Here is a 25008-nt window from a genome sequence, read left to right on the forward strand (position 1 = left end):
ACAAATGACTATGGAAACAAAGATCGCTAGGTTGGCACGGGATAACTTTAACCGATCGCCATAAAATTTCATATATAAGGTTTTTGGATCACATGGAAAAAATTTAGGTGTATGTATATTAGTATTATGAAATTTTGAGCTTTTTTCGCAAAAATCATTTCCTATAGTAAGAATGAATGAACTTTTGCCTATTAATGACTAAAACAACGGCTATTCCATTTAAATATTAAACAAGTACGAACGGCGTTAAGTTCGGCCCGGCCGAACTTGTTATACCTTCCACCACGAGTTGTAATGAAGTAAAACTGAACAAATTGTTTCCTTTCGTTTATGAAAAAGACTAATTGCGACCACAAACTTCAAAATACCGAAAATTTGGATTTACCGTTCTATTGGGGCTATAAGAAGGCGTGGGCTATACCGACAAATTTGGAAGTGAAAGTTGAATACCCCCAATAAAGAGTAAATACCAAATTTCAGCAATTTCTGTGCAATATTGAAGCCACAGCCTTCAAAATACCGAAAATCGGGAGGTACACTTCTATGGGGCAATATGAAGGCGTGGACCTATACTTACAAATTTCAGGTGGAAAGTTTTGCACCACCAACGAAGACTAAATACCAAATTTTAGCCATTTTGGTGGAATATTAAGGCCACAAACTTCAAAATGCCGAAAAATGGGATGTGCCGTTCTATGTGGACGTGAACCTATACCGACATATTTAGAGGGGAAAGTTGAGTACCCCCAACGAAAACTTAATATCAAATGTCGTAACCTTAAAGTACCGAAAATCGGGATGTACCGTTCTATGGGGGCTATACTAAGGCATGGATATGTACCGACACATGTATGGGGGAGGGTTTTATACTACCAACGTAGACTAAATAAAAAATTTCAGCCATTTCGAGGAATTTGAGGCCACAACCTTCAAAATACCGAAAATCGAGAGGTACCGTTCTATGGGGGATATATTAAGGCGTGTCCCTATACCGACAAATTTCATATGGAAAGTTTTATACCCCCAATGAAGACTTAATAACAAATTTCAGCCATTTGGGTGTGCTAATGAAGCTAAACCAGGGTTTAAAAGCCAGCATCTAAAAACATTAGCATTAGCTGTACACTTCAACTGCTACACAATATTGACACACACGGCTCAATAAGCAACCGAACGCATATTTATTTTTGTATATTTTTGCTTATTTCGTTTTTTACGCCTAATCTTTTTCGCGTTAGGCATAATCGACAACCACGCTACATATTTAGCAGTCGGCTGACCATTCGTAAGAACGAATTAGCATCCGAGGGTGGTTTTTTGATTAGAGTTGCCAACGCAGTAATAAAAAAGGTGTCATTTAATGTCAAAATACCTCCATCATATGGTAGAACCTAAAGAATACTAATTATTATTGTTTAAAAATAAAAAAGTATATATTGAACAGCTTCACCAAAAAATCACATGTCCTTTGAACGAAAAAGTGGAATTAATTATATCGTGATTTTTAATGCATTACACTGGTAACCCTGATCTCAAAAACAATTGTTTGCTGAAAACATGGCTAAGCCGTTGAAACTTTGTTGCTTATTCTCTTTTCTGATATGTGTTGATCATGTGTGCTGCAAAATATGAGTATGCGTGCCCGAAGCTATTTTATTAAAGCGACAATATCAAATAGCATCAGCATCGCTAGCAATATTTTTGTGAAATTTGTTGCTAGATGTTGCCGTTGTTCATTGTTGCTAAACATATTTCGAAGAAATTTTAGCAGGCAAAGCTGCAAATATTCGGTGCTTTTGCTAATATGGCGTTAGCATTTTAAACCCTGAGCTAAACCTTTCAAAATACCGAAAATCGGGTTGTACAGTGGGTGGCTACATCAAAACGTGGACCGGTATAGCCCATTTGCAATAACAAACATCCTAGGCGCAATAGAAACGTCTATACCAAATGACGAAGCTCGATCTTCAAAATTGTGAGCTGTATCTTGATTTCAACAGACGGACATGGTTATATCGACTTAGAATGTAACCCTGATCAAGAATATATATACTTTATAGGGTCTCCGATGAATATTTCGATTTGTTAGAAACGGAATGACAAATTTAATTATACCCTCCATATTATGGAGGAGGGTATAAAAGGTTGCACAAAACCACTTTGCAAAAATTATTTCTTTTTAAAATACTATGAAATTAAAAATAATTCTCAAAAAATAATTTCCTGTTGCACGAATGAATGACGTATTGCCTATTATTGACTATAATAACTTTTATTTATTAATTTATTTATAAAATGTATCTTACAATTAATATAAAATATATTGGAAGAATAGCATTAGCAGCTTAGACCATCAGCTATTAAATAACTTTTATTACATTTAAATACTAAAAAGATTCCGCACAAACCACTTTTAATTGATATGATATATGAAATAAAATTATATATAACATATATAATGAGAAACAACATGTTATGTCATGTTGTGTTATGTCGTGTGGCTCTAAAGCTAATTTACAGTTATATGCTTATAGTGACTTCAAAAGTTTGTCAAAAAGCTCATATAGAAAAAAATTTCAAATGACTTTGTGCGTGAACTTTTTTAATCGAATCATCTTATAATTAATATTTTATCAAATCTTAGGTAAAAACTCATCAAAATATGATACAGGGATATGGGGTTGTAAAAAAGTCATAACCCTAATGTATATACTATGTAGGGTATCAAATGATTATTTCAAGGCGTTGCAAAGTCCATATCTACATTAAGCAATTTGTTTTACCGTTTGTCCATATTTACATTAGGCAAATTTCCTTGCGGCAATTGTCAGTTTTATGGAGAGAGAGGTGAGGCATATGATAACCATTTTCCTCTCAACACCCTCTCTTACCAACAAACTGACAATTGCCGCAAGGAAAATTGCCTAATATAAATATGGACAAACGGTAAAACAAATTTCATATACCCTGCATACTATGCTCCACCATAGTATAAAAGGTATAAAAATAGTAAATAAAATTAAAAAAATAATATATATTTTTTTAAATAAATGTGAACAAATTTGGAACTATTAATATATCGCTCATTTACTCAAAGAGTGACACATCTCAACAAATCTAGTTTCGAGAAAAACGCATTTTAAGTTGGAGATTGAAATTTGACTTCCCAAAATAAAAATATTATTACACAAAAACTAAAATAAGTACTTGGACCATATTTTGTAAATAGCTAGCCAGATATAAGTGCTAAATTTCTGTGCAAGATCAAGCACGATTTGAAGTGTTTTAGTGCTTCAAAAACTCAAAAAACATTTTTTGTTGAATTATGCCAAACTCGTAGTAAATGAGCTGTAACTCGCTGAGTTTTAGAGATATCAACATGAAAATTTGACACAAGATAAAGTAGATGTCGTAGAAAAAATAGAAATTGTTAACTTGGAAAACCCATTTTTTGAGTTATGCCACTCTTTGAGTAAATGAGCGATATGTTGCGAAGAATTAAAAAAAGATCAACAAATTTTTCCAACAAATGTAGGTGCAGTGTAGTTATTTTGGGGATTACCGCTCTTGGATAACCTTAATCTCCAGCCATGATAAACATATTAAAAAAATGTTATGGGATTTAAAATGTTGTAATGATGTACAGTTCGAATGTAAATTGCAAACCCAGAAACACCCAGCTAAATTTGAAGGAAGAGATCCGATCTTTTCATTAGCCTTTGAACCAATGCAAAGGAAGTCGTGAAAGATCCGATCTTTTCATCAGTATTTGAACCCATGCAAAGGAAGTCGTGGAAGATCCGAACTTTTCATCAGCATTTGAACCCATTCCATTGATCCAATAGAGATGAATTTTGTGTTTTTATTTATACACATCTTTCTAAATATATAAGATTAGTTATTTACAATAGGCTTGATGTTGTCGGAGATTCGAAATCACAACCAACGTTGTTAAAACTTTCGTCGTAATGATAATGTTATTGCAAAGGGTTGGTGAAAATGACATGATAAAGCATTGGTGTGAATGACATGCTTTGAATCCAAAAATAAATAGCATCTTTCGGGATCCACGCTCATATAAAATTCGTCGATGAAGATGCTAAAAAGATGACATGCCAGATGACTTGCACCCATGATTAAATGTCATCTTTGGCATCGAACATTTTGCTGGGGATATATTAAGATGTGTAAAGTATGAACCAAATCGGTCACTCCCATCAAGAGGTATCGCGCGCACAAATTTTCCGAACATTTTCGAACTTTTGTGGGGGGAGGGACCGATATAACTCATCTGCCAACTTAAACCAAGTTTGGAAAAAATATTACGAAAATCAATGCTGAAGACTACTTAGGAAAATAATGAAACTATTTTTGACGGTAAATATTCGCGTTTTCATTGTTAGGCCAGATCCCAGCAAAATTTGAAGGAAGGTGTTCCATGTGATGACGTGATTTCATGGCATCTTTTGCATTGGTTCAAACGAAGTCGTGAAAGATCCGATCTTTGCATTAGCACTTGAACCAATGCAAAAGAAGTCGTGAAAGATCCGATATTTTCATCAACATTTGAACCCATTCCATCGATTAAATAGAGAAATAAATGTTGGGTGCCTTTGAATGGGGTATAATCTTCAAATAAAACTGTATCGGGTAATGTTCATTTTGAAATGCGTGTAAATCGCGAAATCCTCAAAATCACTTGATGCGGTTTATCAATACGGCGAATTCTTCTCTTTTCATTTGTACACATTTGCCAGGATTTACTTTGGCCGCTAAGATGTAGCATCGTCTGCAGTTTAGTGTGAACAACCTGTATAACGCTTATTACTTGCACAAAGTGCATACACTTTTTATGCGCATCCGATTTCACTATCAACCATGGAAATATACATCGATTTACTCCTATTTCGATCAAATCCATCAAGAACCGTGGATGTAGCATCACACACTATTTTTGGGATAAATCGGATATAGCTCCCATGCCACTAAATTTTTTAAACCGCTGTTTTCGCAAAACCGTAAGTGATGTGCCAGTTTCTTCATTGACAAGGAAACGATCCACAGAAAACGCGATTAAATCCGCGATATTTTCAAAAACATTTTTCGCATATTTTTCGGTTTTTGCAGTTGCTGTTTTCGCAGTTCAAGTAGATGGATGTTTACGATCTGTGATTTATATGATCCGGATCGCCGAAAAACTAAAATATCGCGGGGTACCAGCACACTCAAAAGGATATTGTAAATACTGTACCCAAAAAAATATGTTTTTTACAAAAAATATCGCACTAAATGTTGGCCTTTGGCAGTAGATTACTCTGCTGCTGTGTGGGCTACATAGCCAGTATACATATCAAATTATGCGTAATTGTGAGTACTTTAAGCCTATTAATTGTCTTTTGAAATACTCGAATGCGCGTTCCTGTTAAATTAAAAATACGAAAAACACCTAAAATCCGGCTTCAAAATGTCAGCATCCATAAAATGTGGAAGCAGTGGAAATTTCGAAAAGTGATACATTAGAAGGGTAATCTTCATTTTGTATTCTTCTACTTTTACTTTGGACATATGTCCGTCATTTGAAGGGTTTAATCAGCAATCGAATAGTAACGTAAAAAACCTCGTTAGCTTCAACGTGTTTTTACTATTTTTATTCATTTACGCGGTCATAACTTCCACGCAAATTAAATTATTTTGCCAAATTTTTGAGCTTTGTTCAAAAATTATAATAGTGCAAACCTTGGCTTCATGAAAACTAAATTTTTTTGATATTCACTCATATACCCTCTTTAGCCTAAAGGCTGAGGGTATAAAAAGGTCAATTTTGCCCAACATTTTCTTTTGTCTCAACATATATCATCGCGATTGTATTAAAAAAATTTAATTTAATTATCTCAAAAATAGGAATTGCTTTCGGAGTCGAGTTTTTTTTTCACGACTCCGACTCCGACTCCAGCAAAATTTGCTAGACTCCGACTCCAGACTCCGACTCCGACTCCGAAACCTTGATGCCAGATCACTTTCACCCATGATTGAATGGCATCTTTGGCATCGAACATTTTGCTGGGCATTTAAAACAAATATAACCATAGACTAATGAATGTATAGACAGAGAAATTGTAATGTGTTTGTGCCACCGTGGTGCAATGGTATGCACGCCCGCCTTGCACGCAGAAGGTCGGGGGTTCGATTCCCCGGCCAGGCAATATCAAACATTTTTCAACGGTGGCAAATAACCCCTCAGTAATGTTGGCGACATTTCCTGAGTATTTCAGCCTTGAAAAACTTCTCCACAAGTGGTGTCTTAAGACACGCCGTTCGGACTCGGCGATAAACAGTAGGTCCCATATCATTGAGCTAAATATGAATCGGGGTGCACTCATTGATATGAGAGAAGTCTCCCTTGTCCCGTATGGGATGTTGTGGAACAATGTTTTTTGTTGTTTTTGTTTTTGTAGGGGTCGCCCTTACACTCAATATGCTGTGTGTTCACTCAATTGCGTTTTGTTTTGGGGTAAATTGCAAGTTTTTTTGATTTTTTATATGAGGATGTAGATCCGGCCAAGATTACCCACATATTGTCTTTTACCATCATAAATGGTTTAAAAGTGTATAGTTATTGCCATTTTAAAAATTGAGTATCTCGTAAACTGGGTCAATTCTCATTGAGTGAGAGAATTTTGCTGAGAGGATTTCTTGGTCTATACATTCATTAGTCTACATATGATATAACTATTGAATATTACCATGTCAATAGAGTTATGTCTGTTGTTAAATTTCTTAAAATATACATATTTAAGAATATAAACCCTATTCAATAGCAATTTTAAAAGTAAATAAAAAATTAACAGCCATAATGTACTGTGTTGTATTTAATTTACACATACATATGTAACTATAAGAGTCCATGTGTTTTTATACACAGCATATCTGTAATGTAACTCAGTAACATGGAAGCAGAGAGCAACTGAATAAATGAATGAATGAATATGTATATACGTGTTAGTATTGTGTGTATGCCAGTTAACTTGTCTTTTATGATCATGAATAATGTTTTAATTAACAATCAAGCTAAGAAAGACAAAAAATGAAATAAAACAAGAACACTTAACAAAAAAACCTACAGTAAACTAGAAAAAAACGACATCTATATCTGACTAACATCCACACACATAAGAGCAAACACCGATACTATATACACAAAAGGCTTCTATGGATTATAACACACACCACTACATAAAAAATCTACATTCATGCATATGCGGCATGGCTTTGGGTGGCACACATGCGGTGAGTACCATTAGCAGCAGCATCACATGCACATCTATCTATTTGTTTGTGAATGTACACAGGATAACGCACACACACACACATTCGAACAATAAATATGAAATTTACACAAGTGTGTGTGTGTGTGAAGTTGGAAAAATGAATGCATGAATACATTTTAACGCAATTTGCCACAAAGAAAATACTGCATCAACAATGATGATGATGCCCAAAAATGCCTCAAAAAAAAAACCAAGAACCAACTAACTAAAACGTTTATGCAAATGAATGCAAATGTCCACACATACATATGTATGCAAGTATACGTATACGAGATGAATTTTATTGTATTTAGATAAATTTCCTAATTCAAAAGATAAGAAATGCAGTTTAAATATATATTTCAAAAATATATTTATATTTTGAATTTTTGAATATATTATTCCTTTTAATAGAGATGAGCTATTAGAAACGATAAGGGAAACAAGTCAATACCACTTACTGCTCCAGAATAGGTGGAGATTCAGAAGCAGAGTAGAGGTTCCGTAATATGGAACAGTTTTAAATCGGAACCTTCAAGAAAACGGATTACATTAAACATGTAAAAATTCGTTAAAGTCGCCCGGGTCTGTTACAAAAGTATCAATGTGGTATAAGAGGGCTACACCAAGACTTGGATCTATGTCTAAAATTTTCGTTGTTGCAGTTGTTTGACCAACGAGACCATAAACACCAAATTACCTCCAATTTAGGTCGAAACATCGAAAATTACTTGTTTTTAGGTAGACCGGTTGGTACCGTTATGTGGAGACTACTTCAAACCATGGACCTATCTATGTCCACAATTTGGTTAGTATATTTAGCTGAAACCTTCAAAATATCTGAAGTCAGCCGGTTATATAGGGGCGTGGTTCACGCAGATCTGGAAGGCCAAAGCTTTGTTGGAGCGAACAAGTAAAACGAGACATCAGAAAGCTACATATCCCAGATTGGGAAAATACAGCAGCAAACAGAGAGGATTGGAGATCTTTTCTTAGTTCGGGTTATGGAACAAATGTAAGTAAGTATTCTAGAAAGTGGACCTATGTTCATGACGTTTTTGAACGCTTCGAATCCCAAATTACAGCAAATTTAGGCAGAAAATGTAGATACAATCGTCAAAATAACAGAAATCGGGTGGTGCCGTTATATGGGGGCTATTCCAATACTTAGATCTATGTCCACAATTTTTGGAAGATAAGTTTGATGGCCAGTAGAAAACCTAAATGCTTAGTTATAGCTATCTCGGATCAAGCATGTAGAGAAAATAATCAAAATACCCAAAATCGGGAGGTACCGTTATGTGAGCGCCAAGCCAATGTTGACAATTTTTGGTGGAGAAGTGTTGTGGCCAATGGGAACCTCAAATGTAAAATAAACGCTAGTTCAGGTAAAAAATGTAGCTAAAATCCTCAAAATACCCAAAATTGGGAGGTACCGTTATGTGGGCGCCAAGCCAAATTATGGACCTATGTTGACCATTTTTGGTGGAGAAGTTTTGTGACCACTGGGAACATCAAATGTAAAACAACCGCTAGTTTGGTTAAAAAATTTAGTTAAAATCCTGAAAATGCTCATAATCGGGAGGTACCGTTATGTGGGGGCCAAGCCAAATAATGGACCTATGTTGACAATTTTTGGTGGAGAACTTTTGTGACCACTGGGAACCTCAAATGTAAAATAACCGCTAGTTCGGCCAAAAAAAGTAGCTGAAAGACTCAAAATAAGTACAATTTTGGAGGTACCGTAATTGCGGGGGATATTACACCTTATTGGGACCTTGGAGATTCCGTTTCTTGGGATTGTACTGAGCAAAACAAGTCCACTAGACCATATGTGAAAATCGAGCCACCTGATTTTGACTTTTAATTTATTATCAACAAGGCCAAAATTGCCTGAATGAGCTTTCCAATGCTTTTGCGATTTTTGTCTTGGTTTTGGATCGACAATCTCAATGGTTTGGCTGTTATGTGCCAAAATATCCAAAAAACGTGTATAAAAACTTCAAAATCGGGAGGCTCGATTTTCACCGTAGACCTCCACCAGAGACTTCCACCAAGGAATCCATGGTATGACCAAGAGTGTCGTGCTGCTACCGAAGCGAAAAATGCGGCATATAGGACTATTATACAATCAGTAGGAACGCATAACGAACGAGAGAGGTATCGGAAGAAAAGAAGAGAGGAGAAACGTCTTTTCCACTGGAAAAAGAGAGAACTGGAAAAGCGGGAGTGTGAAAAAATCGATATGTACAGGAGCCAGAATGATGTTCGAAAGTTTTACCAAAGAGTGAAAGATCAAACTGATGGTACAGGCACATCCTCATGTAGAGATCAGCAAGGTAATTTGGTAACTGATACAGATAGTGTGCTCAGAACTGTTGGTATCCAATAGTAGCGAAGACGAAGACACCACATATCTAATCGCAGAAGATGGTATTGATTGTATACTGCCCAGTCAAAATGAGGTAAAGACAGCAGTAAACCGGCTGAAGAATAATAAGGCAGCAGGAGCTGATGGCCTACCAACCGAGCTGTTTAAAACCGGAGGCGAAACTCTGATAAGGTGTATACATTAGCTAGTTAGCACCATATGACAAGTAGAACGAGTAACCGACGACTGGAACCTGAACATTCTGTGCCCTGTCCACAAGAAAGGAGATAATACTGTATGCTATAACAATAGGGGCATAAGTCTTCTCCCTTTTGCCTACAAGATAGTGTCAGGGATATTGTGCGAACGACTAAAGTCTATGGTCTACGAAATAATTGAGCCATACCAATGCGGCTTTAGGCCTGGCAAATCCGCCATTAACAAGATAATTATCTTGCGGCAAATCCTGTAGAAGACTTCAGAGATGCAGATCGACACCTAGCACATTTTTGTCGATTACAAAGCAGTCCCTTCGAAAGCCCCCTATGTTCAAAGGTATTCCAAGCCATGTCTGAATTTGGTAAAATGACATTAACTGATACTCGGTCCTCAGTTAAAATAGGAAAGTAGGAAAGTAAGTTTAGTACTAAAAGAGGTTTCAGACAAGTAGACTAGAGTGATTTGAACACCATCACGGGCGCCTGGAGTTTCCGATTCTTGGGATTGTACTGAGCAAAAAGTCTATTAGACGATATGTCTAAAGTAAAAATCGAGCCCCCGGATTTTGACTTGAAGTTTTTTGCATATTTTGGCATATAACAGCCACACCATTGAGATTTTCGGTCCACCACATTGTAGCTAAGAAAATAATCTCAAAAGCATTGGAATGCTAATTATAATTTGGCCCAAAAGAAAATTTCACCATAGGTCAAGTTTCTGAGATATCGCGTGATTAATGGCTTAATTTTGGCCCCTTTGTGAGAATCAGAAACTCCAGGCGCCCGTTAACATTTTTTACTAAATGTTAGTGAAATTCCAACTTTAGTGGACTATAACTTTTAGGGAACAGCTTCGATCAAAGGTCCGTTTTCACAGAAATGAAAACGAGTGTGTCCTCTTTCAGCTCATATATACTTTTGTACACGTCCGGTCCGTCCGATTAACACTTTTTTAATTTTTTTTTTGAAATTACATGGTAAAAATTTTTGTTTTTCCCATACCGTTTCCTATTTAATTTTGGAAAAAAAATTGAAACTTAAAAAATTTAAATTTTTTGTAATTTTTTTTTCAAAAAATTTAGTTTGTAGTTTTTTGTATTTTTGTGATTTTTTTTATGTTATCTGTCGAACAAAAAAAATTATGAAAATATCGCTATCCGTTCGAAAGTTACAGAGTTTTGACCAGTATTTGGATTACGGCATCCGTTATCGAATACACTTTCGAGTGGAATCTTGTCCGCCAGACATTTGTTGTCGAAATTATAATTTTTGTGGCATGAAACGAACTTTAACGTAACATTTTGCGATAAAACTAATCAAAATCACATACTAATGACTTTTTCCAATAAAATGTGTAAAAAATAGACAGAAAAGGGACTGTTTCTTAAAAATCAAAAATATATTTTTCAACGCCAGAATGCGATTTTTATATTTTTACATAGTGGAATTCATTTCGGGTCACTATTTTAATTTTTCACAATTTTCTATTATTTTATACAATTTTCATGTTTTCATTTCATTTTACGATAAACTTGCCGCACAACAAGTTGTTTGTTTGTAATATTTTGTGTTTATCATATGTTTTCGCCGTTCGATAACCGTTTGTATCGATAACTGTTTTAAATAATTTCGATCGTATAAGGGAATCCAAAAATTTCGAACGTTCGTAATTTTTCTTCGAACAAAAACTCGCTCGATAACGGATGCGAGAATTATTCCCCAGGAAAATCGATTCCAGAACTACTGTGCGTCGTATGAACCACGAGCTGTATCTGCTATACAGCGACATCAATTCAGTATAGTTAAACGTATCGAGATACAACGATTGCTTTGGCAAGGCTATGTCATAAGAATGAGCGATGATGAACCCACTAAAAAGGCGTATAAATAAGGGCCACATGGCGGTACACGGGGAGCTGGAAGGTGGCCGTGGCTTCGATGAAGCAAAGAAGTGGAAGAAGAGATGAAAATACGCGGTATTCCAAAAAGCTCTATATATAGAGCAGAATGTAAGTTTTTTCTTAGTTCGGCTTATAAGATATATTTTCTCTAATAGGCCAACTAAGTAATTAAGTAAGAAAATATATATGTATTGTTGCTTCAATCATACATTTTTCGTCAGGCACCATAATGTCACAAAATATAAAAAATAACCTGCAAGGATTCTTTCTTGCCTTTGTCAATAAATTTTACTGAAATCTTTAAAATACTTAGCTCGAGAGTTTAGGGTTGGGCAAAAAAAGTTCTTAGATTGTATATTATTTTATGCTTGACCCCGCTTTCTACTATATCTTTCAAACGGTTCTTATAATATTCAAAGTAGGTTTTAAAGTTTTGCTTAAAATTAAGTTGCATTTCATTTTTATTTTGAAATATTTTTCTTTGTGGCAAAATTGGTCTAAAGCATTGTTAGTAATAATATTTATCTTGCTAAGATTACAGGCTAAGCTGGTTGGCTGGTTATCAGTTTTGTTTTGCCTTTTTTCTATATATCATTTGGTTGATGATAAATGCAGCGCAGGGCGGGGGTGTTATGTTTAGTTTATCGCTAAATTATAAACATAAATTAACATATCACCACATAATCCTATGATTGTGGAACAACCAAAATTACGACGACGACGATTACGACGGTCATTAACACTCTATATATGTATATACATAAATATATATACATACACATGTACAAACCTACGTACATGTACGAGTATATATACAACAATTGTGAATTATAAATCGGCATATTTTTATTTCGTTCATTTTGTAGTCTGTACATGAATGCCATTTCTTTCTGGTATGTATGTAATTTTGCTTTTGTTAGTATGTATGTTGATTGTATACGCAAGCATTATTTGGAGATATTTATGTATATATGCATATATATAAATCTAAATACTCGTTACATTATTGTTTATCTGAACTAGGCACTTATTAGGAATAATAACAAAAACATCTGAAAGAAAGAAATGTAATTAGCACTCACTCTCACCTGCACTTCCAAAGCATGATAAGCTATAATAAGACCTAAAAGAATCACAGTCGAAACCGATATTAATGTTTTAAGCGCCGTTGAGTAAAAGGATGCCTGTATGGAAGACAAAGAGAGAAGAAGAAAAGAATGAAAGAGAGAGAGAAAACAAAATATAAGTTAGTAATACATTAAAGGGAAATTTACCAAATGTTACATTAGAATTATATAAATTTTTATTGTTATTGTTGTCGACGTTTTTGTTCTTCTTTTCTTATCAATCTTCATTTGTTACTCATTCGGCTTTTGTTTTTGACTTCAACAAAGGTAATAAAAACTTAACCTTTATCCTTTTAATGTAATTGTAATAAAATGGGATAAAGCTTGAAGGAAAACGTGCATATGTTAAATGTATTCCAAATTCTAACACCTGTGACCGTTACCAATGTTACACAAATGAATTGGGGGGCATTGGTTGAATATGAATAAACTATAGCCGCTAAGGCAAAAGCTATCAGTTCTTTGTGGAAAAAAGATCAAGTAAAATGGATATATATTCTCACGCCCTCCAGTCTAATGAAGTAAATTATTAGAAGGCACCAAACCTCTAGAGGTCTTCTGTCTATAGATATATAGAGAGAAGACCTCTTGTGGTATTTTATAGACAGAGGACCTCTTGAGGTCTTCTATAGACAGAAAACCTTTTGAGGTCTTCTACAGACAGAAGACCTTTTGAGGTCTTCTATAGACAGAAAACCTTTTGAGGACTTCTATAGACAGAAGACCTCTTGAGGTCTTCTTTAGACAGAAAACTTTTGAGGACTTCTATAGACAGAAGACCAATTGAGGTCTTATATAGACAGAAGACCTCTTTAGGTTTTCTATAGACAGAAGACCTCTTGAGTTCTTCTATAGACAGAAGACCTTTTGAGGTATTTTATAGACGCACGACCTCTTGAGGTCATCTCGAGACAGAATACCTCTTGAGGTCTTCTGTCTATAGAAGGCCTCAATAGGTTTGAGATCTATAGAAGACCTCAAGAGGTCTTCTGTCTATAGAAGACCTCAAGGGGTCTTCTGTCTATAGAAGACCTCAAGAGGTCTTCTGTCTATAGAAGACATCAAGAGGTCTTCTGTCTATAGAAGACCTCAAGAGGTGTTCTGTCTATGGAAGACCTCAAGAGGTCTTCTGTCTATAGAAGGCCTCAAGAGGTCTTCTGTCTATAGAATTAGGTCTTCTAGAGGTCTTCTGTCTAATTACTCGAGTGGAGTGGTTTTATTACCCAGAAAAAACCAGTAAGGATAGAAGTCGGTCGTGGCTGACTATATGACACGCTACGATTTCAATATAATTTGGAGATTTTTTTTTTGGATTCGGTGACATTTTCCAAATTTCTTGTAAATTGAACAGAATTTGCGTGTTTGGTGCACCAAATACCTCAAATCGGCGAACATATATATGGGAGCTATATACAATTCTGAACCGATTTTCAGAATTACAGACTGACGGACATGCTTAAATCGACTCAGAAAGTGATTCTATGTATATCCCCAAAAGTAACTATGGGTCTATCTCGTTTCCTTTTCCATATTACATACAAATGCAGAAAGGCTTTATATCCCTTACCGCAATGTGGTGTAGGGTATAGAAACTCATTACAAATCGACTTACTAACCCATTATTTAATAAAAAGGGCATGCCATCCGAGTCCACAAATAAGTAGTAACTCTTTGCCAATTGAAAGTCGTGACTACTTATTCGACGACTTTTAGTGGCCAAAAATAATTACTCATTTATGGTGACAAGTCCCTGTTAAAATAATGTGTTATTAGGTACATATGTAATAACTTTGTTTACTGGGTTAACCACACTAGTTAAAGCTTAAACATTGTGATAACCCACGCCACTAATAAGCTTTTTATGTCATTAAATTCGCTGAATATTGGAAAACTTAATTTAAAACTTTAATTTACTTTGACATGTGGCACGTTCCAAGAAAAAAAAAAACTTTCCAAGCAATTTAATTTTATTACATCAAACTTTTGCCATTAAAACGAAATATATTATTCTGTTTTTTTTTTTTCTTAAAACAAATTAAATACGTCTCAAATCGTACAAACTACTTACAATGCTCCTTTCTTCCGTTGGACTTACCTTTGTGTAAACACCAGCGCTGCTTAATTCATTCTCGATAACCATCACAACAATTCCAAACATGCCCATGACCAGAGCGTAATCACTGATACGTTTTCGCTTTTCAAATAAAGCTTTACGTTTGCCAAGTCGATAACCGACATTGGGTTTGTGTTTAGCGGAGTTTGTTGAGGGCTTCCGGGATGTATTACCGCCAGTTAAAGCACGTTCCTCCATATACCTGAAAAAAGCAACAACAACAGCACCGTTGTTGTGTTCATTCATTCGTAAGAAGGCACATTTCCGTTGCGACATTAATGCGAATATCAGCGGCAGCAGCACCATTCCACGCACCCACAAGAATTGCGATTGGGTGGTTACATTGAGGATGAAGGAAAATAAAAGGAAGAGAAGAAAAAAACACATTTCATGTAATAAAATTTTAATTGTTTTAATATTGCCTACATCCGCTAAATCGTATTAATGTGTAGGTAGGTAGAGTTAGTTGCACAACAGTTGTCAATTTTGCCATTTTCTCAGTTACTTTCTGTTCACTTTGATCTTAATTGTTTTACCGGGTTATCCTTGGACATTTTCATTTTGCTTAGCTTTTAATTTTTTTTCTGATTATAAATTATTACTGGATTTTAAAAATTTATCAAATAAATGCATTTCCAAGTCGATGAACACAATTAAATGGGAGAATATTAATTATTATTTCATGTTAGTCTGAATAAGCCAACGGATAGATATCATATAAATGAATATGACATTCGAAACCTACAAATACACAAGTGTATGTAGATGGTACAGACACATCCATTAGTAGAGACGAGCAAGGCAATCTAGTAACAGATACAGAGCGTGTGCTCAGGTTATAGAAATATCATTTTCCAAACTGACATTTTTCCTTTGTGCAGTGTTTGAGGTCCTTGCTTACTTAGCGTTGCCAGTTTTCTCTGCGTGGCGCTATATGCCATTCGTATTTTGGGTTATCCCCTTGTGTTCATGTTGAGGTTGGTTTTTAGAATGTTAGGGGGTTTAGGATTAATTTAATCTGGAGGGGAATGTAAGCCCCTTTTTAAAAATATTCGAAAATCAATTTGAAAGAATTTTCCTCCTCCGCCAGGATACTAGAGATCTCTACACCAAGGACTTCATGATATGGCCAGTAGTGTTGTGAAGAATGCGGCATATAGGAGAAAATGAGAGAGGTGAAACGCCGTTTCCGCAAGAAAAAGAGAGGAAAGGAGAGCGAAACTAAAACAAGTAAAACAAGTAAGAAAAGCGTTAAGTTCGGTCGGGCCGAACTTTTTATACCCTCCACCACAAATTTCAGCCATTTCGGTGGATTAATGTGGCCTCAACCTTCAAAATACCGAAATTCGGAATGGGCTATATGATGGCGCGGACCTATACCTACAAATTTCTGGGGGAAAGTTTTATACGCCTAAAGAAGACTAAATACAAAATTTCAGCCATATCGGTGTGATAATGAGGCTAAAACGTTCAAAATATCGAAAATCGGGAGATATTGTATTATGGGGGCTATATCAACACGTGGACCTATATAAACATTTTATGGTAGAAATGTTTCTTAGCCTCTGGAAATACAAAATACAAAGTTACAACCGATTCTTTGGTCAAATGGGTCTAATACATTCAAAATATATTAAAATGACGCGTACTTTATAAGGGGTCTTATGTGGGGACTATACCAAAACGTGGACCTATATAACCCAACTTTGGAAGGAATGTTTTCTGGCCTCTGAAGACACAAAATACCGAATTACAACCAATTCTGTGGTCAAATGGGTCTAATACATTCAAAATATATTAAAATCACGCGTACTTTATATGGGGCCTTATATGGAGGCTATACCAAAACGTGGTCCTATATAACCCAACTTTGGCAGGAATATTTTTTGGCCTCTGGAGACACAAAGTACCAAATTACAACCAATTCGGTGGTAAAATGGGCCAAATATCTTAAAAATTCCTTAAAACGACGACGTGGACCTACATAGCCCGCTTTCAATACCAAAAGTCCTACGTAAATATAACATATTTTCCCAAAATTTCATCAACCTACGTCAATCCGTTCGGACGCCAGAGTGATTTCCACAGACGGACAGACGGACGGACATGGCTATATCGATGTAGAATTGCACGCTGTGGGGTCTACAATGATTATTTCGAGTAGTTACAAACGTAGTGACAAACTTAATATACCCCCATCCTATGGTGGAGGGTATAAAAACGGTAAGTTTGGCCGAACTTGTTATAACCTCCACCATGATATACTCTGATCGCTCGGTCGGTAGCGTTATATGGGGACTACAATAAAACGTGGTCCTATGTCCATAAGTTTTGTTGGGGTAGTTTCTTGATCACATCTAGAATATTAGCTAATTCGGTCTGCAAATGTAGCTAAAAACCTCAAAATACTTAAAATCGGGGGCTAAACCAAAACGTGGACCTATATTAGCAAGTTTTAGTGGAGAAGCTTTGTGGCCATTGGGAACCTCAAACGTCAAATTTTTGCTAATTCGGCCAGAAAATGTAGGTAAAAGCCTCAAAATACTTTAAATCGGGAGGTACCGTTATATGGGGGCTATACCAAAAATTGGGTCTATCTTGGCAATTTTTAGTACAGAAACTTTTTGGTCATTGGAAACATCAAATATCAAATTTCAGATAATTCGGTCAAAAAAAAAAAAAAAAAAAAATGGAGCTAAAATCTTTAAAATACCTTAACTCGGGAGGTACCGTTATATGGGGGCTATACCAAAATGTAGACCTATCTTCACAATTTTTGAAACAGAAGTTTTTTGATCTCTTGAAACTCCACGTGCCAAACTGGAGCCTATTTGGGAGGAAAATGTAGCTAAAATCCTAAAAGTACCTTAAATCGGGAGGTGCCGTTATATGGGGGCTATACCAAACGTGGACCTATCTTGAACATTTTTTGTGGAGAAGTTTTAAGTCCATTAAGAACCTCAAATGTCAAATTTTAGCTTGTTTGGTCAAAAATGTAGATAAAATCCTCAAAATACCTTAAATCGGGTGGTACCATTATATGGGGGCTATACCAAAACGTGGACCTATATAGCCCATCTTCGAACTTGATCTGCCTATGGAAAAAGACACTCGGGTGCAAAATTTAATTCTGTCTCAATTATTGCGGACGCTAGAGTGATTACAACAGACGGGCGGACATAGCTAGATCGTCTTAGAATTTTATCCTGATCAAGAATATATACTTTATAAGGTCGGAAGTGATTAGTTCGATGTGTTACAAACAGAAAAACAAACTTAAAATACCTTCCAGACTATGGTGGAGGGTATAAAAAACCAGAATGAAGTGTGAAAATTCTTCCAAAGAGTGAAACATCAGGCTGAGGGCTTTGGCACAGGTACAGGCACCGACTTCTGTAGAGACAAACAAGATAGTCTGATAACAGAATTAGATAGTGTTCTCAGGCAATGGAAATAGTTTTTATTCAAACTGTTGTTATTCAACAACGTAGATGACCGATGATATAGCCCGACCAAGATAAGGCACGGTGCTCTTGAACCAACTTTAAATCAACATCTAGAAAGGAGCTTTTGCGGATTCTGGAACTACAATGTCCATTGATGAGAAAAATCAAAAATTAGATAAATTACGACCAAAGTTCACATTTTTAGGGTTTTTTAGGTTTTCACTATTTTAATGGAAACCACAAGTCCTATCGAAATGGAATTAGAGAAAATATTGTAGCTGTGAAAATTCTCTATAAGATTGACATTTATGATATTTTCGGGTGTTTTATCATTTTTGAGATATAGAAGTTCAAATTGGGACAATGCACTGAGTGTATCGCCTCCTTAAAAACAATGTCAAGTACGGTGCGCCTTAACTAACTTTAAATAAAAAGCCCATACACCAGGGAAGGTTTTGCGGATTCAATGTTCACCCAAAAAAAAGAAAAAATCCCTGGAGGGATTTTTAAATAAACGGCGGTCAAAGTTCACGTTTTTAGGTTTTCGCGATTTTGCCGCAAGTCCTATCGAAATGGGGCTAAAGAAAATGTTGTAGATATGAAAATCTCTAGAGGATTGACCGTTATAATTTGTTTCTAGATTTGACCATTTTCGAGATATAGAAGTTCAGGTCACATTTTTAGGTTTTTTTGTAAGGTTTTCACGATTTGCTTGAAAACGGTAAGTCTTATTGAAATGGGACTAGAGAAAATCTTATAGCTGGTTTTAGACAAGGATACATCCTTTCGCATAAGCATAAAAGGCGGTGTTTGATGTGTTTAAAGGAAATATTCTTCATAATATCGCTGTTAACGGGACCACAAGGAGTTCCTTTGGTAATAATTTCCAAAATATCCTTCAACATACCTTAAACTGACTTAAACAAGAACGTTTATCTTATCTGAGGAAGGTGTCCCAGGAAATGATCCTATATGGCCAATTTTCGGACTTAAATTAAGTTTGCCAAAAATATAAGGAGATCCAAAGTTTGATCTTCTGTGGAGGAAGTACCAGAAGGAGTGGACCGATAAGAACCTTCTTCGAAGTTCATCTTATATTAGCAAACATTTTATTAAATAATTACAAAAAATTTGGACCAATGCAGTGTACGGCTCGAAAGTTGTCGTGCTCACCATGGTGGTCCTAGGCGTTTTTACAGCTTTCGGGTCATTGTCTCAGAAACTTGCCCCTGAAAAAAATGCTGCAGTCTTAATAGGGACCCCGAGAACAATGATTCGAGAGTAGGTCTTAAACTGCACTATTCACAAATTTTGAGTGGGAGGTAACGAGAAATGGACCGTTATTCTTCATATTCGATCCAGGTCGGGTGGTTATTCCCTTCCCATTTTGCGAAAAATTTGGAACTTTTGTGGGGATGGAGTAAGCCGATATGGCCCATCTTCGAACTTGATCTAAGCTTAGACAAAATATTCCGAGTGTCAGATTTTCGAGCGAACAGACAGACGGACGGACATGGCTATATGAAAGAGGCAACAAAATTTCATGAACCCTTACCTACATAACATGGAGATTTTAAAAATAAATCCCGGACTCTTAATAAGATGGCTCTGGCTCTCGTGATCCATACCAATAATAAAATGTTGGAACCTCGAAATCAAAAATCACTTGGCCTCGTAGACAAAATTAGCGTTCAAGCCACTGCCAATCTATCATATCAAACTGCCGAAATGGAGGGCATTACAATTAATGAAGAAAAATCCATTCAATTTGTACATGTGTATCTACTGAGAAATGATTCTACACAGGACACTAGATTGACTTTAATAAGGAAAAGGCTTCGAAAATACTTCATATTTGCAAATTTGATATAATCTAATATATAAAAGGCAATGTGAGTATGTTAGTATGTTTGTTTGTTTGTATGTTTGTATGTTCCGAATAGACTCAAAAACGGCTGAATAGATTTTCTTGAAAATTTCAGATAATGTACTGGTAACACCGGTGGTGAAAAGAGGCTATATATTTTTTTGAATGGTCGTCGCGGAAGTGAAATATCGCGGTCATCCCAAATTATTTAAAAATGTATTATTTCAGATAATATACCTAATTTTAGTAAGCGTGACTACAAAACCGCTAAAACACTGGCTTCAATATGTGGGATAACGCGGTCAACGCCATATTTTGGAATTCAGTAAAATCCCGATGACTTGAGATGTCACTATATAGAAATTCCGAAAAATCGATTGGGAAATCTTATGAAATTTTGTATGTGGAGTTTTTAGGTCTGAGAATAGGTCGCAATCTAATTTTTATTTTGCTAAGTGTAGTGACCTGTGGTCCTCCCCACAATTTTTTTCAGAAAACCGCGAAATTCAAGATACGTTTTAATATATTGTTTACAAATTGTTTGCAATGCTATGGTAATTACAGTCTTGACCCTGAATGGTCGTCGCGGAAGTGAAAAACGCGGTCATCCCAAAATTTTCAAAAATGTATTATTTCAATTAATTAGAACTGTCTTAAGCTGTTTTTATACGGCTAGGAGTAGTGACCGGTGGTCCTCCACCACAATGTTTTTAAGAAAATCTGAAATCTTTGATATTTTTGAACGTATTGTTTACAGGTTGTTTTCCCTGAATGATCGCGGTCATCACAAAGTTTTCAAAAATGTATTATTTCAATTAATATACATAATTTTAGTAAGCGTGACACAAAAATGATATAAACACTAGCTTGAACAAGTGGGATAGCGCGGTCGTGAGCTATTTTAATATGGCTAAGTGTAGTGACCGGAGGTTCTCCTTCAAAATTTTTTTTTTTTTAAATCTGAAGTCCACGATATTTTTGAACGTATTGTTTACAGATTGTTTGCAATACTACTGTAATTACTGTCTTGACCCTGAATGGTCTTCGCGGAAGTGGAATATCGCGGTCATCACAAAATTTGCAAACATTTATTATTTCAGATAATATACATAATTTTGTAAGCGTGCCTAACAAACTAGGAGGGTTGGCGTTTTTTGTTTGGGATGACGACTTCTATTTTGTTTTTCAAAATAGTCAGGCTTATTCCCATAGTTGTTGTTTTAATATTTTATTAAAACAACTTTAATTTATTAGTGGAAAAAAAAAACAAACGCTATAAACGCTGAACAATAAGTGGGACAGCGCGATCAACTTCACATTTTGGAATAAAGTAAAATCCGGATAACTTGAGATGTCACAAGATCGAAATTCGAGAAAGATCCATTGGAAATCAGACAAAGTTATTGATATACAATACAATATCATCATTGGAATCAGAATACCGCGATCGTGTTCGCTTTTTGAAAATATTATAATTACGGATAAAATATCAAAATGTGGGAACTAAAACTGCATGAGCATTGATTTCAGTCCTTGGAATAGCTAGGTAAAGATACATTTTTTAAATACAGCAAAATCTCGATAATAACAACTACACTTTATAGAAGTAATTTTTTTATGAATTATATAAATGTTGCCATACATATCCCGAAGGAACATACATTTCGCTGAGGGGTATTTTACCACTATTGCATATAGAGCGCGAAGAAAAAGGCGTTACGTTCGATCGTGCTGAATGAGGTTAAGTCCACCAAAAATAGCGAAAATCAGGCGCCACCGTTCTATGGGAGCTATATCAAAACGAGGACGTATACTGAACATTGGCTATATCTCTGAACTATCGAAAATCGGGAGGTACTGTTTTATGGGAGCTATATCAAAACGTGAACTTATTACTGTTACATACCGAGCGCAAATAAAAAGGCGTGTCTTTCGGTCGATACGAATATTTATGCTCTCCTCTTTAAAATATATTAAAACCAGATTTCAGCCATTTCGGTGTGATAATGATGTTAAATCCTCAAAAATAGCGAAAATCAGCCGGTACCGTTCTATGGGAGCTATATCAAAACGTGGACCTATACCAACAATTCTTTGCAGTAATAATTACGACCCCAACCGAGACCAACAATCCAATATATAGCAATGTTAATAGACGTGCACCGACCATTATATGTGGGTCACAAAGTGCTTTAAACTGTCGATTTATGGTGAAGGGTATAATAAAAGAGATTTTATATCTTAAATTTGGGGGATACCATTATATGGAATTTGTGTCAATTTATGTCAAATTATGAAGTTTCTAGAGGGATACCTAATTATGGGTGTATCAATACTGGATAGATAATTAAAGTTTACACGGAGAACCCAAACAACGGGCCAGCAACGCGGATCGGGTCAGCTAGTGTTTGTATAAATAGAAGTTATCAAATTCAGCCTATATCTTCTAGCCAGTCAATCCGGTATACCTGATGAGCTGAATAAAACCACCAGCGAAACGATCGTAGCATATTGGTTAGGTGTGTGGGACTTCGCTAGAATTCACATCTTGAATACAAAACTCCTTAGGTCTTGTTAGCTCGATTAATTCAATCAATTAAAAACTTCCATAAATAATGACATTCGTTCTAATAAACAACAATAGACAATTTTGCTTGTGGTTGGTCCAGATGATCTCTCCATGGTCATTTTTTGGGGCATATATGGGAATATGCATTCACGCAGAGTCGCCACTCATCGTGGTATGTTGGACTCGATTTTTTGCCTTCTAAAAACCAACCTCGTCCCTACTACTACGTATTACTACTACGTATGCTTGTTTTTTTTTCGTAATATTTATAATTGTTATATTCCTGGCTATGATTTTCTCCACTTCATTTGTGGGTGATATTGCGCCTGTTTGAAGTTCTACAGCTGACCTGAGCTCAGACCATCGTCAACATGAAAAGAACGTGTGCTCTGCATCCTTGTTTAATCAAGTAAATCGGGAAATACAAATTCCCGAAGAGCACCTTCGTAAAGTAAGTAATTACGTCTCCTCGTATTCCAAGATAAGTGACAGCTTTATGTGTGCGGATAACGATATCGTTTACCCGTATTTCGATTTCTGCTGGGATATACTTTATGTATAATAGCAATAGCTCGGTTTTGTGCATGGTTGATTCAAACCCATGTGTCTCTAACCTGGTTAGAATCAGGTTCGGATCATTACATATCTCAGTTTACTTTGAATTATCTAACATATCTATTAGCTGAATTATCGAGCATATTTACTTCTAGAATTTCGTTGCAGCGAATAGGTCAGGGCCTAGAATGGAACCGTGTACCATTTGTTTTTGCTTTGTACCCTCGCTTATATAGTATGTCAGTACCCTTTTGCTTAGGTAACCCTTGCCTATTTCAGGATGCATGCAGGGACCTGGAATATTGGAATTGAATATCGAATGCGTTCTTTACATTGAGAGCAAGTAGTACGACGGCTACTATATAAGTTTCTAGCCTAATAATGAAAACGAGAATATTTATCTAATTAATCGAGCTTTATGAACTAAGGAGATTGCATTGAAAAATTGATATCTAGCGAAGTCCTACACACACATCAGCCGCTATGCGACGATCGTTTCGTTACCTGGTTAGGCTAACATCCTCAGGCATATTAGATGTTGTTGTTTCTCGACAATTTTTGCCATTTGGAGCCCCTATTTATACATCCAAGATTGCAAATTTGCTTTTGTGAATTTCAAATGGAAGCTTTTTATTTCCAAAGACGACTCATTTGTCCCCCTTCTATTCCAGAATTCAATTTTTCAATATTACATTCATATTACAGCCAATGGCTTTTTTCCATCGTAGACTGTATATGGCGAAAACCAAAAATCCTTTGCAATTCCATTTGAAAAAAATTAAAAAAAAAAATTTTGCGAGCACATCTAAAAGTTTTGCTCTAACTATAGGGGCATAATATCTACTCCCTATTGCCTACAAGATCGTGTCAGGGATATTGTGCGAACGACTAAAGACTATGGTCAACGAGATAATTGGACCATACCAATGCGGCTTTAGACCTGGCAAGTCCACCATTGACCAGATATTTACTCTGCGGCAAATCCTGGAGAAGACCCAAGAGATACAGATCGACACCTACCACCTTTTTGTCGATTATAAAGCAGCCTTCGACAGCCCGCTGCGTTCAAAGGTATTCCAAGCCATGTCTGACTTTAACTGACACGAGGTCCTCAGTTAAAATAGGAAAGAACCTCTCCGAAGAGTTTGGTACCAAAAGAGGTTTCAGACAAGGAGACAGCCTTTCGTGTGATCTCTTTAACATCCTGCTGGAAAAGGTTATACGAGAGGCAAACGTCAAAAGAAGTGGCACAATCTACACCAATAGTCACATGTTACTTGCTTATGCTGATGATATAGACATCATAGGCCGATCAGTAAAAGAAGTAACTGATACCTTTATGAAGGTCGAAGGAGAATCTGCTAATGTGGGTCTGGCGGTAAACGGTGAGAAGACCAAGTTGATGGTGTCGACGCGCAATGCGTCCATATAGCTCGGACCGACTGTGGAAGTTGGTTCCTATAATATTGAGGTAGTAAAAGACTTCGTCTACCTCGGCACCTCCGTAAACACAACAAACGACATCAGTTGTGAA

The 25008-nt window shown here is 36.0% G+C and overlaps 1 protein-coding gene across 50 annotated transcripts in view; it reads right to left on the reverse strand.

The window, feature by feature from the left end:
• Positions 1-25008, reverse strand: part of SK (small conductance calcium-activated potassium channel) — an 877735-nt gene that overhangs the window by 233105 nt on the left and 619622 nt on the right. For 26 of the 50 annotated variants that reach the window (XM_073973828.1, XM_073973810.1, XM_073973827.1 and 23 more), the window contains 2 exons: positions 15020-15239; positions 12886-12981 (listed from right to left, as the gene is read on the reverse strand). In XM_073973828.1, coding sequence (XP_073829929.1) covers positions 12886-12981; positions 15020-15239 — 316 coding nt within the window. Of the gene's footprint in view, positions 1-12879; positions 12982-15019; positions 15240-25008 lie in introns of all 50 variants that reach the window. The other 24 variants (XM_073973813.1, XM_073973808.1, XM_073973804.1 and 21 more) reach the window with 1 other exon arrangement.

The sequence above is a fragment of the Musca autumnalis genome, unplaced genomic scaffold (genome assembly GCF_047663935.1).
Source record: "Musca autumnalis isolate F117 unplaced genomic scaffold, ASM4766393v1 scaffold_3, whole genome shotgun sequence".
Taxonomy (NCBI): Eukaryota; Metazoa; Arthropoda; class Insecta; order Diptera; family Muscidae; genus Musca; species Musca autumnalis.